General features: G+C 44.9%; 1 protein-coding gene across 3 annotated transcripts in view; it reads right to left on the reverse strand.

Annotated features, from left to right (window-relative positions):
* Nucleotides 1-19446, reverse strand: part of SUSD4 (sushi domain containing 4) — a 243224-nt gene that overhangs the window by 32041 nt on the left and 191737 nt on the right. For all 3 annotated transcript variants that reach the window (XM_068279673.1, XM_068279674.1, XM_068279672.1), the window contains one exon: nt 16089-16277. In XM_068279673.1, coding sequence (XP_068135774.1) covers nt 16089-16277 — 189 coding nt within the window. The remainder of the gene's footprint in view (nt 1-16088; nt 16278-19446) is intronic.

The raw sequence follows: 19446 nt of genomic DNA on the forward strand, positions 1-19446 counted from the left end.
GTGTGTAGCTCCCGCATCAGGAGATGCGTGAGGTGTGTTGCTCCCGCATCAGGAGACGCGTGAGGTGTGTATCTCCCGCATCAGGAGACGCATGAGGTGTGTAGCTCCCGCATCAGGAGACGTGTGAGGTGTGTTGCTCCCGCATCAGGAGACGTGTGAGGTGTGTAGCTCCCGCATCAGGAGACGTGTGAGGTGTGTTGCTCCCGCATCAGGAGACGTGTGAGGTGTGTAGCTCCTGCATCAGGAGACATATGAGGTATGTAGCTCCCGCATCAGGAGACATGTGAGGTGTGTAGCTCCCGCATCAGGAGACGTGTGAGGTGTGTAGCTCCCGCATCAGGGGACGTGTGAGGTGTGTAACTCCCGCATCAGGAGATGTGTGAGGTGTGTAGCTCCCGCATCAGGAGACGTGTGAGGTGTGTAGCTCCCGCATCAGGGGACGTGTGAGGTGTGTAACCCCTGCATCAGGGGATGTGTGAGGTGTGTAGCTCCCGCATCAGGAGATGTGTGAGGTGTGTAGCTCCCGCATCAAGAGACGTGTGAGGTGTGTAGCTCCCGCATCAGGAGACGTGTGAGATGTGTTGCTCCCGCATCAGGAGACGTGTGAGGTGTGTAACCCCTGCATCAGGAGATGTGTGAGGTGTGTAGCTCCCGCATCAGGAGACGTGTGAGGTGTGTAGCTCCCGCCTCTGGAGACGTGTGAGGTGTGTAGCTCCTGCATCAGGGGACGTGTGAGGTGTGTAACTCCCGCATCAGGAGACGTGTGAGGTATGTAGCTCCTGCATCAGGAGACGTGTGAGGTGTGTAGCTCCCGCATCAGGGGACGTGTTAGGTGTGTAGCTCCCGCATCAGGAGACGTGTGAGGTGTGTAGCTCCTGCATCAGGAGACGTGTGAGGTGTGTAGCTCCCGCATCAGGAGACGTGTGAGGTGTGTAGCTCCTGCATCAGGGGATGTGTGAGGTGTGTAGCTCCCGCATCAGGAGATGTGTGAGGTGTGTGGCTTCCGCATCAGGAGACGTGTGAGGTGTGTAGCTCCCGCATCAGGAGACGTGTAAGGTGTGTAGTTCCCGCATCAGGAGACGTGTGAGGTGTGTAGGTCCCGCATCAGGAGATGTGTGAGGTGTGTAGCTCCCGCATCAGGAGACGTGTGAGGTGTGTAGCTCCCGCATCAGGAGACGTGTGAGGTGTGCAGCTCCCGCATCAGGAGACGTGTGAGGTGTGTAGCTCCCGCATCAAGAGGCATGTGAGGTGTGTATCTCCCGCATCAGGAGACGTGTGAGGTGTGTAGCTCCTGCATCAGGGGATGTGTGAGGTGTGTAGCTCCCGCATCAGGAGACGTGTGAGGTGTGTAGCTCCTGCATCAGGGGATGTGTGAGGTGTGTAGCTCCCGCATCAGGAGATGTGTGAGGTGTATAGTTCCCGCATCCCCATGTCTAAGTGTTTCTAGGTTAGCCAAGCTGTTGACAGAGCACTAGACTAGTGACTAATAGCGCTGTCTTGTGTTTGCGCTCCGCTAATGATGTCATAATTAATGTACAGAAGACGGCTGTAGTGTGAAGGAAGCGTAACACTCCGGTCATTCTGCTGATCTGTCAGTAGCAAAATGAAATGAAATGTCAGCATTAATTAAAGCAGAATTGTAGTGAAAGTATAAAAATAAAATGATTTTACAATATTCATTTATAAATTATTGAGTCGGTGTTTGCCCATTGTAAAATCCTTTCCTCACCCCAATTTACTTTGAAATGTATCAAATTTATCCCGTCAGGTGCAACTCTGAGGAAAGTTTGTTTACTGACAGTTCTAAAGACAGTAGAAATAATTAAAACAGTGCAAAACGGTGCTGGAAATTTGGGCGCACCATGCGCCGTCATGGGCCATAATGTGTATTATGGCTATAATGGCGCTCAGACAGTAATTTGGGCGCCGTCAAAAATTAATTATAATTCGCAATAGCTGGCAACTGAACCACATCCTACCCCTATCCCCCTACGTCCAAGGCGGCCTGGAGGTGGAATAGTAATTAACGCCGCCGGGACCTTTGCAGGAGCTGGGTGAGATTTTTAAGGGTTTAGTTTGTGCCCAAGTTATCCGCCGCCATTTTTGCATGCATGCGGAATAATACATGGTTTCACAGGTGTGTGTGTTTCTTTAATACTTACCACGAAAGGAGGAAGCCTCTGGATCCTGCGTCGGCAGGCCCAAAACAGCAGCGTTGTAAATATTTACCTTCCTCGCTCCTGCGCAGATGCACTAGCGGCTTTCCGATGGGCTTAGCCGAGCCCGATCAGGTCCGCTCTACTGTGCAGGGTCAGGGGACTAGCGCCTGTGAAGGGTCAGGGGACTAGCGCCTGTGCAGGGTCAGGGGACTAGCGCCTGTGCAGGGTCAGGGGACTAGCGCCTGTGCAGGGTCAGGGGACTAGCGCCTGCGCAGCAGAACGTACCTGATCGGGTATGGCTATTTCTGCCAGAGCCTATCGGAAAGCTGCTACAGTACCTGCACAGGAGGCTTATTTTTGGGGGGCTGCCAGCGCTGGATCAAGGAGGGTGAAGAGGACGGGAAGCCTCATTAGGATCCAGAGGCTTTCCTCTCCTGAGATAAGTATCCCCCAGGGGCTTTTTTTTTGTGTTACAGATTACCTTTAAGGCTCGTACACACCAGTTGACTAAAGTCCAGTGTTGAACTAGGAGCTGGAAAAGCTGAGGAAATTCCACTTGCTGGCCAGGCAGCAGTAATCATGTGTTACTGCTGCAGGCTTCTATTGGGAGTGATAACGCAGGGTTACTGCTACTTGGCCAGCAGGTGGATTTCCTCTGTTTATCCACCTCCCAGTCCGACACTGCTAAAGTCGGCTGAGGTGGCCGTTAATGAGCACCTCAGCTGATAATCAAGCGTGTGTACAGTAGCCTCAGACCGACGCTCTGCAAGCAGTCTGTCCGGTGGATCAACTTGGCCGAGCGATGGCCAACTCCTTTGTGCACACCACTCCCTCTCGTGATATCACGTATGCACTGCTACATCATCCCCCCATAGCTACAGAACACCTTGTTAGCTATACAGCGTCTGTGCAGGCTGGCCCAGCGATGTGGGCCAAGGAGCCTGACGGGCAACATAAGTCAAAGGTGTATGAACCTTAATACTTTTGCCATAGACCCTGAACAAGCAGACAGTTCAGCTGTTTCTGACAAAAATCTAACAAGATTGGCTGCATGCTTGATTCAGGTGTGTGATTCAGACAATGATGCCAGAATGATCAGCAAGATGTCAGGCAACTGGTATTGTTTAAAAAAGAAATATATATGGCAGCCTCCATATCCCTTTCACTTCAGGTTCCCTTTAAAGTGGACCTGAACTCAGAGTGTCCTCTCTGCTCTAAAAGACACACAACAGCATAATAACCTTTAAACAAAAAACATTTCTATGTTACACCTGATACAAATCCTAAAATATCTCTGCTCAGTTTCTACTTCCTGATTCATGGAAGTTAACATCCAGTGCTTTCAAATGGGCTTATCTGCCATAGGCAGTCATGTGACACGGGGAGAGATCAGATTACAACTTGTGATTAGACACAAATGAGGGGGAGTTAGACAGGCTAAACTCTATAAATACATACAGGGTCCATTTCTCTATGTTTTCCTTCTGTCCTGTGTTGAGGTCCACTTTATAAGAAACTAGCTGATGAGCTGGCGTTGCCTGGGTATGTATTTGGCTGGTGTTAGCTCTGCCCCCTTCTTCTAACCCTAACACACAAATACTCAATGACCAATGTTTTTGAGCTATTGGGTCTTTGGCATCAATAATATGTATTTTCTCATTGAAATAAACCAAATCTAATTGACTGTTTTCAGCTCCACCCCCATTTCTGAATTTGAACCCCAGTCACCCAATGACTGACTGTAGCAAGTTTGAAGCCCCTGCCGTTAACAGTGTAAAAATGGCAGCAGTTTAAATATTCCCCTTGAAAATTATTACGTGAATTTTGATTGGCTGTTTTATGCTCCGCCCACTTTTCCTGGATTTGTAACTTCGGTCACCAAGTGACCAACTGTGCCAGGTGTGGGGACTCTGGCTTGATTGCTGTGAGAATGGCAGCCTTTTACATTTTTTCCATTGACATGAATGGGTGAAATCTCATTGGCTGCTTGTAGCTCCTCCCAGGTGTGTCGAGGGGACGCGAGACCCCCAGAACATATCATCCCAGGTAGTAAGGGATTTGTATACTAAGTTTCATTCAAATCGGTCAAGGCATTATTGAGTGATACACACACACACGATTTTATATATATATATAGATATATATGGAATTCTCCACATCCTTCTCACTTTAAGTTCCCTTTAAATTCGCCTCTTTAGGGAAGAAGCAGGCTAATCGCTGCCAGCCAGGCCTCTGAGCCGGTGTACCGAGCTTTCCATGCAGCATCATTAGATTGCTGTGTGTCAGGCCATCCATCTGCACTCTGGTGTACAAGCACTTCAGCACACAGGCCTCATAAACCACAAAGACAAAACATAAACACAGATTTCCTTGGTGGGCAGTAAGCATGCTGGACGCAGGACAGCTGGCTCACGAAACAACCCAGAAACGTTTAACCGCAGCCGTGCCCAGGCGATGCGGGCAGCAGACAGGAGAGGCATTCTCCAGCCTTTGTACGTAATGAGGTTTTATCAGACGCAAAGCATCTGCAAGCAACATCTGCTGCGAGTCACGTAGCGGTCTGCGGTCCATCCGGAGGTGATGCTGCCCTACCGAGAGGCTCTGACCTCTGCCAAGTCCAATCCTGATCCGGCCAACTGGGCAAATGCCAAAAGTCAGCTAAGACGCTGAAAGGGCACAAGCAGGGCCCTGGTGACAGCCCGCCACCAGTGGATAAACAGGTGTTTACAGCGGTACTAAAGCTTCGTCACACGATAAACTTGTACACAAATGAGTGTTTGTGAAAAATCAGTGTGAAGACTGGCCAGGGGTTCGCACATTATCAGAGGTGAAGATCAGTGCGATGGGATAGACCACAGTTGTCAAACATTTTATTTGGCCCCCAAGAGCTTCCAATCAGGGGCATAACAATAGACCCTGCAAGGGATGCAGCCGCAGTGGAGGGAGAAGTTTCTTCACCCTGTCTTGAGAGACTGACAGCTAAGGGTACTGTACGTAGAGAAAAAACTTTCTGCTCTCTGCACAATTGTTCTAATGACTACACCTGCTCAGCCACTGATAAGGAATCATACAGAGTTTCGCAGACAAAGATTTGTAGACAGTCCCTATTCGGTGTTCAGCAGGGCCATATGTACAACGACCAGCCCCCAACCTCTCTACCCCTCCCCAAGTGCTGTGTACTGTAATGATGCTGGAGAAGTCTTCAAACCCAGCTCCTCAGCCCTCCTTCCCCTTGGTAACTGTTTAAAATGAACCAAGCACCATTTTTAGCACTGAGGGCATCTCAACAGCACATTAAAGATGTGCTATTGACGATCTTTTTGCCACAGGCAATACATGCGTGTATGGCCACCGTAACACAGCGTCCCATCCAATGAAATCATCAGATCCTCTCAGGCTTTGTTCACGTCTAAAATTGAAATCGCTGACGCCAGCGGTTTTTCGATTTGTTTGCACGATTTTCTTTAGCGCCTCCCGGTGCTTACCTGCACGCTGAGATTTTTTATAAAGTGCTTTTCTAGAGCGATTCTGTTTTTTACTTCCTGACGTCAGTCAGGAAGTGAAGTCTTTAACCTGGAAATGAATAAATACAATGTTTTTATTCATGAAAGCGCTTGGGAAATCGATATATAAAGTGTTTTTTCAAGCGGTTTGACATTTCCCTGTACCAAATCGCCCCAAAAATGGTCCAGGCAGCGCTTTGGTGAGCGGATCGGAATCAAACCGCTTAGATGTGAACTCTCTCATAGGGAATCATTACACAAGCATATTTAGGGCGATTTTGAAAATCGCCGGCACTTGAAAAAAGGGCAAAAACGCCCTTAGTGTGAACAAGCCCTTCGAGAGGGGAAATGATTCATGGATTATAACTGCATTATCGATCAGGCAGCAATTTGGAGTTGATTTAACAAACTTATTTTTACACTTCTGATTTAAAGAGGGACTGCAGTGAAAATAACATAATGAATAAAATTGCTAATTGTTTACAATATTCATATATACAGTAGATTATTTAGTCAGCGTTTGCCCATTGTGAAATCTTTCCTTTCTCTGGTTTACATTCTGACATTTATCACTGGTGGTGACATGTTTCTTTCTGTCAGGTGATCTGTACGGAATGTTCGTTACTGTGAGTTCTATGCACAGAGGGTGATATTGCTTGCTTGGCAGTTGGAAAAAGCTGTTATTTTCCACGATGCAATGGGGTTCACAGATAGCAAACTGTCAGGACATCACACTATGGGAGGGGTTTCACCACAATATCAGCCATACAGAGGTCCCTGATGATCGAGAAATGGTAAAGATTTCTCGTGGGAAAGGGGGGTATCAGCCACTGATTGGGATGAAGTACAATCCTTGGTTAAAGCGAATCTGAACTTAGAACTTCCTATCTGCTCTAAAAGATTTGCAACAGCATAATAACATTTCTTTGTTACAGCTGATACAAATTCCTACAATAAATCTGCAGTGTTTCTATTTCTTGCTTTCATGGAAGCAGACATATTGCTAACACCCTGTGCTTTCAAGTGAGCTTATCTGCCATGACAGTCAGCTAACACAAGGGAAAAATCAAATCAGACACAGATGAGGGGGAATTAGACAGGCTAAACTCTCTAAATACACACAGGGCGCATTTCTCTCTGTTTTCCTTTTGTCCTGTGCAAGAGTTCAGGTCCTCTTTGAAGTTTCTCTTTAAACTGAAGTTTCTAAAATAGTAAACGTTAGAAAAAAACTGACCAGAATCTATTACAGTTTCCCTCGGTCCAGACCGAACATCAGATATTCCATTTAAATGGGGCGGCGTGGCGTGAGAGACGGCAGATGAGTCTGTCCGCTCCGATAAACCTGAACTATCAAAATGAGTGCTAGAAATGGAGCAGAATGAGGCATGTGCCGACGCTGTAACCCTGTAATCTTCAGAGCGCGCTACAAAGACCTCCGGGAGACATCCGGCGGCAAGCTGAGAAAATAGGAGCCTGTCGCGGGAATCTGGAGGAATCATCGCCGCCGCAGATTACCGCGTTCATGGCTGATATCTTCAACAACTGTCACCTGAGACCATTATCGTATTTCACGAGCATGGCGCGCTATCGAGCTCGGAAATTCTTATTTATATGCAAATGAAGAACGCCGGGGAAGGTTTATGTCACTTTAAGGGAGAACTACTCGGCAAAGTATTTTATATAATGGAAACGTGTCACAAAATATATCAAAAACACGGGATTTTATCATGCCTGAAAAAAGGTACTTATTACTTTTTTTTTTAAACCGAATTCTGGGAATGCAGCTAACTGCACAGATAACATAGATAGATGGACTGTGCTGCCTGCTGCAAGAACTGTAACTGTTTCCTGTCCTGTGACACTGACAGACAGATGAATGGATGGATGGATGGATGGATGGATGGATGGATGGATGGATGGATGGATAGATAGATAGATAGATAGATAGATAGATAGAGATGGAAAGCTCTCCCTGATCTTTCTCCCCTATACATTTCCTCACTTGTTTCTAGATACCAACCCCACTGCAATCTCAGATCTGCACATGAGCTACTTTTGTCCTCCTCTAGAATCACATTCTCGCATTCACGTATACGAGACTTCTCACATGCTTCTCTCCTCCTCCGGAATGCCCTCCACAGCACATCCGTTACTCTACAACCTTTGAAATCTTTAAGGGCTCTTTCACACTTGGACGTTGCGTTAGATGCGACGTTAAGGTCGCATAACGTGCGCAACGCATGTTAGCTTTGAAGTTGGACGTTATGTAGAGCCGCCTTATGCGTCTCTTCATGCATACGTGATCGTACGTGATGCGTACTTTTTGACGCATACTATCGAATGAAAACGGCGCATGCGTCAAATTAAAAAACAAACAGAAAAAAAAAACAGTACTGAGCATGTGCAAACATCCGAACGCAGCCACATTCGAGTATAACGCACATCACACTGCACTTTCATTTACCGTGCTGCGTTATACTCCAACGCAACGTGGGCACTGTGAACAGCCCATTCATTTATCATTGCTGTCAGTTGGGCTGCGTTACAGGCTGCTCTAACGTGCGCCTGTAACGTCCCACCGTGAAAGCAGCCTAAACTCTCCCTCAAAACGTACTTTTTTCGACAAGCATGCGCTCTAACTTAGGCCATTCCCCTTTAAATGTTTCAAATTGTGTTCCTTACTAAATAACCTAAACAGGCACTGTGGCTGTAAGTATACCACATACCTCCCCACCACTTAACTCCCCCCATTCCTTCAGCTTGTAAGCTTGCAGGGGCAAGGCTCTCACCCTTTTGTGTCTTGGAATTTGTGATTCATTTCGTAGCTTGCACTCTGTTATACATTTTATTCATCGTGTTAAAGGATACCCCAACTGAAATGTGACATGATGAGATAGACATGTGTATGTACAGTGCCTAGCACACAAATAACTATGCTGTGTTCCTTTTTTTTCTTTCTCTGCCTGAAAGAGTTAAATAGAAGGTATGCAAGTGGCTGACTCAGTCCTGATTCAGACAGGAAGTGACTACAGTGTGACCCTCACTGATAAGAAATTGCAACTATGAAACACTTTTCTAGCAGAAAATGGCTTCTGAGAGCAAGAAAGAGATAAAAAAGGGGAATTTCTTATCAGTGAGGGTCACACTGTAGTCACTTCCTGTCTAAGTCAGGACTGAGTCAGCCACTTACATACCTGATATTTAACTCTTTCAGGCAGAGAAAGAAAAAAAGGAACACAACATAGTTATCTGTGTACTAGGCACTGTACATACACATGTCTATCTCATTATGTCACATTTCAGTTGGGGTATCCTTTAAATTTGTCATTGTAATCACCAATTCTGTATTTTGTACCAGTGTCCATATTTGATGATTATCATTGTCTGTATTATTATGTACCCCTTGTTTTTTTTTTACTTTTTACAGCACCACAGAATATGTTGGTGCTTTATAAAATCAATAATAAAAATTGACATATGGATAGATAGACAAACTAGGGGGGAGAGCCCAGCTCTTTCGAGCTTACATTCTATAGGTTTAAAGGGAACCTTAACTGAATGGGGGGTAAAGAGTTTCACTTACCTGGGGCTATTACCAGCCCCCTGCAGCAGTCCTGTGCCCTCGGAGCCGCTCTGGAATCCTCCGGTCCCCCGCTGTCACTTAGTTTCGTTTTTGACGACTCACCAGTCGGCCGGCCGCCATCCGTATTATTGGACGCATTCCATACAGCAATCAGCGCTGTTGCGGACACGGCCGCGATGCGGCTCGATTGATAAGAACCGACAGGACGGATCTCTCCACCGCCGATTCCCTGCTCGCTCCCCGCGAGGGGACAATGGCAGGGAATCGAGCGGAAGATAAGCGGCGCCGGCAGGGATGAGCGGGGAATCGAATCCAGCGCACGCGCGGCGACGCGGCGGGTACGTGCGGGGACGCGGAAGAGGCGATCGCCGCCTCATCTACATGTGTAGATGAGGCTTAAGAGATGGAACAATAAGTAAAAGTAAACTGTGTATGAGCTGGTAGTGTTCCAGCCAATGTTCAGATAGTGTTCTATGTAAGATTACATGCTTGTCTGAAGAGGTGAGTTTTCAGGATGTGTTTAAAGGGTACCTGAACTGACATGTGATATGATGAGAGTCTCCGGCATACATTTTGTCTCACCTGTCCTGGTGGGAAAACGCAGTCTGTGGCTCCGTGCACTCCTGTTTTTATCCTCGCAGGGGCGCCTCTCCTCCCTGACCCGGCGCACGTTATTATGTAGTAACATACCACGGGTCACAGAGAAGATGCGCTCAGAGGTGGATGAAGACAGGGAGCACTGAGAATGGACTGACAGAGGAGTCGGTCCGCCGGGACAGGTGAGACACTACATCTCCTCCTCTTCTTCATTTTTCATCCACTTCCTGTCCCCCAGCGATCATGTCCCCCAGCGTGTCCATCTGATGACGCTGTGTGCGCCCCCTAGTGTCCGGCACACGCAGTGTCATCACATCAGGCGGCACATTTTTTTTTATTGGATTCAATACAAACATCCATATTGGATCCAATATAAAAAAATTTAAGTGTAAAAGAAAAAAAACAACAATATTTTTTTAATAAAAATCACAGGGAAATTAAACCCCTGGAGGTTAATTCAGCGCACATGCAAATAATGCAATTTGTATTTGGCCAATAATTAAGCCAATCAAAAACAGACAGCAAATTCTCTAGATTGGCTCCTTGCCACGCTGCCTACAGCTTGCAATAAGTCTGCATGCAAGCCAAAATCGCAAAATCGGTAGCCTCCCATCGACCGTCTCCAGGAATAAACAAAATTGCAACACGTAAGCCTTGTGCTCATCTCTTGCATCTACCGCGCCCCCTGGTGGTGAGTGAAGCTGCAGCACATCCTCTCGCCCTGCCAAACCGAAATAACCCAGCAAGCTGTTCAGCTGCTTCATGGCGGGAACATAACTTCCTGGCGGCGTTCCCCTGGCACGCGGCAGCGAGCTCTGGACCCTCCATTCCGTATTTTCATAAGGCATACGCATGCTAATTCCGTAAGCGCTAATTACCATTTTATTGTCGTCATTTGCATTTTATTTGCTTCTTGTACTATTTTATGTAAATATCTCCCAGCTGCGTGCTGGAAGTGAACCAGCGGGCCGTGCGGACTGGCCTCGCAGAAGGGACGCATCGCGCATTCAAGTGAGGAGGTTTTTAAAGCCCTCATCAGGAGTACTTTACTTTAGGAGAAAAATGAATGTATAAACCCCCTTTTGCTTTTAGAACTTCTTATTTATTATTTATATACAGGGCCGGATTTAGGCCAAGGCCATCCTAGGCCATGGCCTCGGGCACCACAGGAGTACGGGCACCAAAGCAGCAGGCTAAACTGGTGCAGCATTTGGAAGCTTGCAAATGCTGCAATGCAGGGAGATCAGGCAAGCGCCAGGCTGCAGTATTCTGCAGCAGCCACCTTGCTCTCTGAGCACGCTTGGACTTGGGCAGCATTGGAGACAAAAAGTAAGAGGAAGCTTCTGCTCTGGAGACGAGCGAAGAAATGAATGACACTGATGACTGCTGCTGTGTGAAAGCAAGCTGGCTACCTATACTGAAGGGGGGAGGGCTACCTATACTGGGAGGTCATCAGGCTACCTATACTGGAGGGAAATGGGGGAGGGGTCATCTCGCTACCTATGCCGAAGGGAAGCAGCTGCTGATAGTGGCCTTGGGCAGTAAAGAGTACAAATCCAGCCCTGTTTATATAGCGCCGACATCTTTCACAGCGCTGTACAGAGAATATTGTCTTGCCACTTAAAGAGGAACGCCAGTGAAAATAATGTAATAAAAAAAAGTGCTTCATTTTTACAATAATTATGTATAAATGATTTAGTCAGTGTTTGCCCATTGTAAAATCTTTCCTCTCCCCGATTTACATTCTGACATTTATCACATGGCGGCATTTTTACTGCAGCAGGTGATGTCAGTGGAAGGAGATGCTGCTTGTTTTTTCGGCAGTTGGAAACAGCTGTTATTTCCCACAACGCAACAAGGCTCCCACAGTGTGATGTGAGAACCATGGTCCTGACATCACACTGTGGGAGGGGTTTCACCACAATATCAGCCATACAGAGCCCACTGATGATCCGATTGAGAAAAGGTAAAGATTTCTCGTGGAAAATTGGGTATCAGCTACTGACCGGGATGAAGTTCAATTCTTGGTTATGGTTTCTCTTTGAAGCGGTATAAAACCCTGACATAATCAATAAAAACATGTTTTCCTACTTTTTATATGCCATACGGTTATCATATTTGCTTTTGTGCATAAGTATTATTATTCATTTAGAAATTATACATTCCTAAAATACACTAATTTTACTCTGAGAGCTGACTTTGCATTTTATTTATAACTGCTTTATTCATCCTCTAACTTAATCAGAAAGCACCAGAAAGCATTTATGCTGGTCTCACTGTCTTCGTGAGTCCCTGTGGTGTGAGAGAAGGCTTGGTTTACATTTCTCACTTGATACAATTAAACACTAGATAACATTATGTAAAGTTTCAGAATCGCCAGCTCTGCTGGAAGGGAAGCTTCTAAAGCCTATGTTAACCCTTTGAATGCAGTTCTAGTAAAAAAAAAAATGCTGGTTGTATATAATATGCTGTAAATAATCTATTAGAGCAAAGTAGAAATGCTGGGTTTCTTTCCGCTTTAACTGTCCCTCAGAGGGGCTCACAATCTAATTTAGGGGAAGACAATTAATTTATCTGTATGTTTTTGGGATGTGGGAGGAAAATGCAGCGCCCGGAGGAAACCCAAGCATGACAGATTCAAGATAAGAATGAACCTACAGTCCTTATCTCGTTTGTTAACCTCGACCTACCTGTAGTCCATTTTACAATAGAGCTTCATAGTAATTAGACAATTCTGTACCATCCCAAATGTATTTGAACCTCAATGACATCCATACTGACTGATTAATGGGGACTTTGGTATTTATGGATTTGGGCAAGATATTTAAAAAAAGACCTGCAGTCAAAATAACATCATTAATAAAATCGCTTTTTTTTTTTTTTTTTTACAATATTCATTTATAAATTACTGTATTTACCCATTGTAAAATCTTTCTGAAATTTGTCACGGTTGGCAACATCTTTACTGCTGGAAGGTGATCTCTGCGGAATGTTTGTTTACTGAGAGTTCTAAAGCCAGTAGAAAAGATCTCTGGTCTCCCAGAATATTTAGAAAGGGAGGAGAATTCTGCACAATAAACAGCCTAGGCTAAGCCTCAGGGGATGGGCGGGGCTACATACCAATATCAAGTAATAAAGTATATAGCTATAGGAAGTGTTTCTGATGCTGAAACCAGGATATTTAACGTAAAAGTGGGTATTGTGAGCCATTTTGTGCATTCTACTAGATGTCACTACAGGGCCCCTTTAATCATTTCTGCCGCTGGGACATGAGCCTCACGTCCGCAGCGGCAGCTGCTACAGCCGCAGGGATGCGCTAGTCACGTCCCTGCAGTTTGGGGTGCTGTGCACGTGCGGACAAATGCCCGTGATCGCGATGCTACCAGCAACAGGGGGGATTGACTACAGGGGACAAAAGTCCCCTGAGCCAATACGTTGTCGTCCGCTGAGAATAAACACTGCTTTTGTTCAAAAACAGAGTTTATTCATAAATAGAACCGCCGCGCTTCCTCCCGCCGCTGATTTCCGCTGCTTACCACCGCCGATCGTTAGATTTATTTAAGTTCCTATTCATTAATCTACCTGCAGGCCACCGTGATCGCAGGCTTCCATTGAAGCCTGCATCACTTCCCTAGTTACATTATAGCAACAATTTTGCTTTCTATTGCATACGTATAGGAAGTACTCAATGTGGACATCTTGTGGCCAAATAGTAAAATTACACCTATAGGCATTAGGGAATAAAAATATTTTCATATGAATGTTAAGAGGGTATATTATTATTAAATTACGGGGTAGAAATTAGTTATTGATGTAAAACTGAAAAAAATGCAACTTTTTTTCAAAATAAAATATTGTCACCATACATTGTACTAGGGATAGAATTTTTTTTTTTTTTTGCAATAACCGGGACAAATGGGCAAATCAAATGTGTGGATTTTTATTACGGTATCATGTATTATTTTAAACCTATAATGGCCGAAAATTGAGAAATAATTGTTTTTTTTCCATTTTTTCTAATTATTCCCGGTAAAATGCATTTAGAATAAAATAATTCTTAACATAATGTACCACCCAAAGAAAGCCTAATTGATGGTGGAAAAAAACAAGGTATAGATCATTTCAGTGTGATAAGTAGTGATAAAGTTATTGGAGAAAGAAAAGGGAGGAGCACTGAAATTCCTCTCATCCATAAGGTGAAAAATACCCGTGGGCTGAAATGGTTAATAAACACAATGCAAATATGGCTGCCGCTAGCAGGCAGTCTAAGGGTTAAAGCAAAAATAAACATTGTAATCTATTCCTGTATGATATCACAGCACATATACGGTGTGTTTTAGATCCCTGCATCTCGTGAATGCAGCTTCCCCCATACGGACATTTAACAAACAACTTGTTTTTGCAAGTAAACTATTAAAATGTAGCACCCGACAGACTGATGATTGCAGGCATGTGTCAGGCACAGACAGCTGGAGTCTTGTCTCTCCTCTCCGCTGCTTCCGGAGGAGATAGACTTGTTTTCTTGTCATTTCAGAGAGGGAGACAGGTTTAAATTTCCATCATTACACAACAACAGGAACACGCCGTCCTGATACTGCAAGCAATGTTGTTGTTTTTATTTAAATACAGCGTTAAGCCTCGTACACATGTTAGAGGGAACACAAGGTGGATATTCAGGGGCTGTCTCAGAGAAGAACCTAACATGTGTACATTTGCCGCCTGATGTTGCTTAAATTGAACCAGTCCAGACTAAAAATGTACTCAGCAGCATTGAAAAGGCCTGGTGCTTCTTTAACAGTTTCACAGCATCAGAACTTTGTTTTCCTTACCCAAGCCTCATTTTTAGCTGCACAGAAGAAAACTTCCAGGGCATTTTTCTCCTGATGCTGTGCAAAGCATGATGGGATTTCTGATGTTGTTGATCTCCTTCTGCTGTTTTAGTGCAATTTTTTTTTTTTTGAATTTGAGATTTGAAGCCTAGCACTCGCAGCTAGGAGGGGTGATCAGGACACAGGACAGTTGGAACTGCGTCTCATGCTCCCTGTCACCTCCTTTCAACCAAAAAGATGGCTGCCCCCATGAAAAAGATGGCTGCCCCCAAGAAATCACATACATTTGCCTTTTCTTTTAAAACAGGGTGGGCAAGAGATTATATTGCCTATCTTTCCTATCTATTTTAATTAACATAACTAATATAACTTAATGACAGTATGTTTGTTTGGGCTGAAGTTCCCCTTTAAAGAGAAACCGTAACCAAGAATTTAACTTCATCCCAATCAGTAGCTGATACCCCCTTTCCCATGAGAAATCTTTTCCCTTTCTCAAACAGATCATCAGGGGGCGCTGTATGGCTGATATTGTGGTGAAACCCCTCCCACAGTGTGATGTCAGCGCCGCACAGCACTGAGGTACTGACATCACACTGTGGGAGCCTTGTTGCATTGTGGGAAATAACAGCTGTTCCCAACTGCCAAAAAAGCAAGCAGCATCTCCTTCCACTGACATCACCTGCCAGCAGTGAAAATGTCACCATGTGATAAATGTCAGAATGTAAATCAGGGAGAGGAAAGATTTTACAACGGGCAAACACTGACTAAATCATTTATACATAATTATTGTAAAAATGAAGCACTTTTTTATTACATTATTTTCACTGGAGTTCCTCTTTACCTGTCGAGGGAAAAAAAGCCCCCAAAACAGCGTAATTCGGCCGCCAGCAATAGCTAGAAGCCGAATTACGTATTTCCCCCACTGTCCACTGCAACCTGGAGGGGATTAGCAATTAACAGGGCCGGGACTTTTGCTCGAGCAGAGTAAGCCGTATTTCGGTCTAACACCGCGGCCAAATTTCCTGGCGTCTTAATTATATGTACGCTTAGCAACTGTCTGCCATTCAATAAGTGCTTTTGAAAATAAAGAAAATGCTGAGAATCCCCCACAAAGAGATGGGTTAGTCCAAAACCTGTAAGATCTGTTCGATTTTTACAACGTACTGTAAGTGACAGCTACATTGGAAAAAAGTAATTTATAGTGCATTTTATGCTGGAAAAAAATGTGCATTTTATATATATCCATTCTATATTTCACCATTTTTTGTGATGGTGGTCCTTTAAACTTTTTGATATTGTATATCTATTATTCTTGTTTGCTGAGTGGGTTAAGAATCACCCATTATTCCTTATTATACAGTCTTATTTTCCATGCAACGCTCAGAGGTGCCCTGAGTGGGAATGCAAATGAGCTCACCTTCCACATCCAGGCAGCGGGGAGGCTCGTCTGACCAGATCAGGTTGTACATGCACTCCAGATACTCCGCCCCCTCCAGCTTGTAGCCAGGGAAACACTGGTAAGACACCACCCGGCCCACAGGGAAGGAGGAGTCAAAGTCTGAGATGTTGACGTAACTGTGCGGCAGCACCAGCGGCCTCAAGCAGCCTGTACAAAACAATGAAAGAAGTAAGAAAGAGGACAAAACTAACGTACACTAAGAAAAATCACATTGGGATTCAGGAAAACATTTTCGGGGCTAGCAAATCAGTAAATATATAATTGTAATAATACAATCAAAAGGTGAAACAAGGAGTTCAAAAACATGTACATTGGGGAGAGCATGCAGCCTCAAGGACGTGGGCAAAGGTAGGTGGTGTAACGAGATGTGAAGGTCCTGAAGTATTCCTATAGGAGGGGTAAGGCCCGGTTTCCACTTGGAGCAGATGCAAAACGGCACGGTGAAAGTGTATTCGCACAGGATGCTCTGCGCTCTGTTGCATGTCTGCGCCGTACATTCTGAATCCGCTCCATACACTTTGCCCAACACTACGCAAACACTCGTGTGCTAAATGGTTTCGCTGCTGTTGACTTCTCCGCTCAGTACCGAAGTAAACAGACCGTAGACTGTCAAGAGCGCAGGGTTACCTATCGGTCTACAATAGACTAATACTATCTATCAACAAAGAGGATTTTCATTGGTCCACTATGACAATCGTCTCTGTGACCGAGTATTCCCATTGGTCTTTTGCAATCCAATGGGGAGCCCTGTGCTTCTGCTGGGCACCTATCTGTTTATGGGCTTTGAGAGCAGAGGTGTCAGTAGCGACAGTACTAGGACATATGAGTATGTGCGTGGCGGTGGATGGTGAAGCAAACTGAGCGGATGCGGCAACCAGAAAGAAAAGATGCTGGGTCTCCACCTGGATTTAAGGCCTGTCGGCCTGTTTATTGCAAGTTACCCAGTATCTTTTCTTTCTGTTGAAGTTACCCTGTGGTGGATGAGGGGATAAGCTGGTCGACTCCCTGGTGCATCAAGGTTTGGGTAGTAGTGTTGGGATTTCTCTATTTTCGTTCGGATGGGGCAACCAGCCTAGTGAGAAAGGATACTGTGCGTTTCCAAAAGCTTTCACTATGTCCTTACATGATGAGGCCATTTGTGGCCCGTTTTAGAAAAATGCAGCAGGTCGGGAATCTGCACTCTTCCTATAGGAGAGGCAACTGTGTGGGTCAGGATTCTGTGGTATTTGCATAAGAGGGGTAACTGTCTAGTCCACCTACACCTCTAGGAGAAGAAACACTATTTTGAGGAAAGTTGAGGTCATCTATGTCACACTGGAACAACCATCTATAAATTCAAAATACAGGAAAAAGGCAGCAAGCACCACATTTCCATTTGGGGCAAAAAGGAAGCGGCGGGGCGCCATGACTTCAATGATTATCACAGTGCCCTTGCATTCTGTGGATTGCAACTGGACCAGGAGCTGGGGGTCCCCCGATCCTGTACATAATGGTGAGCAGCAGCAGAGCTACCAGTAGCGATACAGGACCCTTTTCATGTCCTGTTCAGTTTGTAAGTGCCGTGCAGCCACACAATCACTATGGGGCTTCAGTCCCATGTCATGTGACAGGGGCGCAAGCTGCATGGTGATTGGCTGCACAGCACTTGTACACCAAACAGGAAGTGAAGAGGACATGTATTGTTTCTGGGAGCAGGTAATGTGCAATGCACTGTCGCTGCTCTGGGGCTGCTCCCCCCCACCCCCCAGCTCCCACATCCTGCCCCCCCCCCCACCAGCGTTGATGGAGGTTGCAGAGGCTATTGTCACATCCCTGTGAGGACGATTCATCACTTAGGGCCGCCACACTTTACTCCTTGAGGATAGGAACGAACTAGGCAGAAACGCTAGCATTACGTAAAACACTAGCGTTAACACACATAATGCAAGTCAACAGGACACTTGAAAAAATACATATGTTTGCGTTCTGCAATGTGCGTTTTAGAAAACGCTGAACATATTTTTCCAAAAAGCATCTAAATCGCACATAATGTATGTCAGTGGCGACGCAGAGGTAAAGCGTTTTATTGCGTTTTGTATGCATTTTTTTTAACCATTTCAGCCCGCTGGGATTTTTTACCATATGCATCAGAGCAATTTTTACCTCCCATTCATTCGCTAATAACTTTATCACTACTTATCACAATTTATTGATCTATATCTGTTTTTTTCTGCCACTAATTAGGCTTTCTTTGGGTGGTACATTTTGCTAAGAATTATTTTTTTATAAATGCATTTTAACAGGATTAATAAGAAAACAATGGAAAAAACTCATGATTTCTCAGTTTTCGGCCATTATAGCTTCAAAATAATCCATGCTACCATAATTAAAACCTATGTATTTTATTTGCCCGTTTGTCTCGGTTATGACACCATTTAAATTTTGTCCCTATCACAATGCATGGCGCCAATATTTTATTTGGAAATAAAGGTGCATTTTTTCCGTTTTGCGTCCATCACTATTTACAAGGTTATATTTTTAAAAATGTTCGTAGTATACCCCCTTCAAATGCATATTTAAAAAGTTCAGACCCTTAGGTAACTATTTATGTCTTTTTTTTTTAATTGTACTTTTTTTTTCCATTAAAAATTTTATTTGGGTAATATTTTGGTGTGGGAAATAAACAGTTCATTTTTAATGTTATTATATGTGTAAATTGTAATGTAAAAAATATGTAGATGTAGTTTTACTATTTGGCCTCAAGATGGTCATCTTGACTTTTTTATCTCCTTGTGCTTCTCGCTAAGCGGAAGCACAAGGGGGACGCAGAAGATTTTACGTGCAGAAAGACTGAAGCCTCCTGTAAGAGCGCTTCGGTTTTTCTGCGGGGGACACGGATCGGTGATCGGGAACCATGTTCCCGTTCACTGATCCCAGGGCTACCGGAGGACAGCGCGGGAGCACGCCCACGATCGCGCGCGGCACCGCAGCAGAGCAGCCGCCCGGACGTGAGCTTCACGTCCGGGCGGCAGAAATGGTTAATAAACAAGTTTGATGATGTATTTCTGCTTCCTGTTGACTTCCTAGTGATGAGCATAAAACACATATAAAAATGCATACAAAACGCACAAAAACGCATCTGCGATATATATGTGCCAAATGCAAACACATTAAAACGAATGTGCGAAAAACACATATAAAAAACGCATACAAAAACGCACAAAAACACATCTGTTATATATATGTGCCAAACGCAAACACATTAAAACGCATATGCGACATGCAAACGCACTCAAAATGCACAAACGCATAGGCAGCAAAACGCAAGCTTTTACGC

This window comes from Hyperolius riggenbachi, chromosome 4 (genome assembly GCF_040937935.1).
Source record: "Hyperolius riggenbachi isolate aHypRig1 chromosome 4, aHypRig1.pri, whole genome shotgun sequence".
Classification (NCBI taxonomy): Eukaryota; Metazoa; Chordata; class Amphibia; order Anura; family Hyperoliidae; genus Hyperolius; species Hyperolius riggenbachi.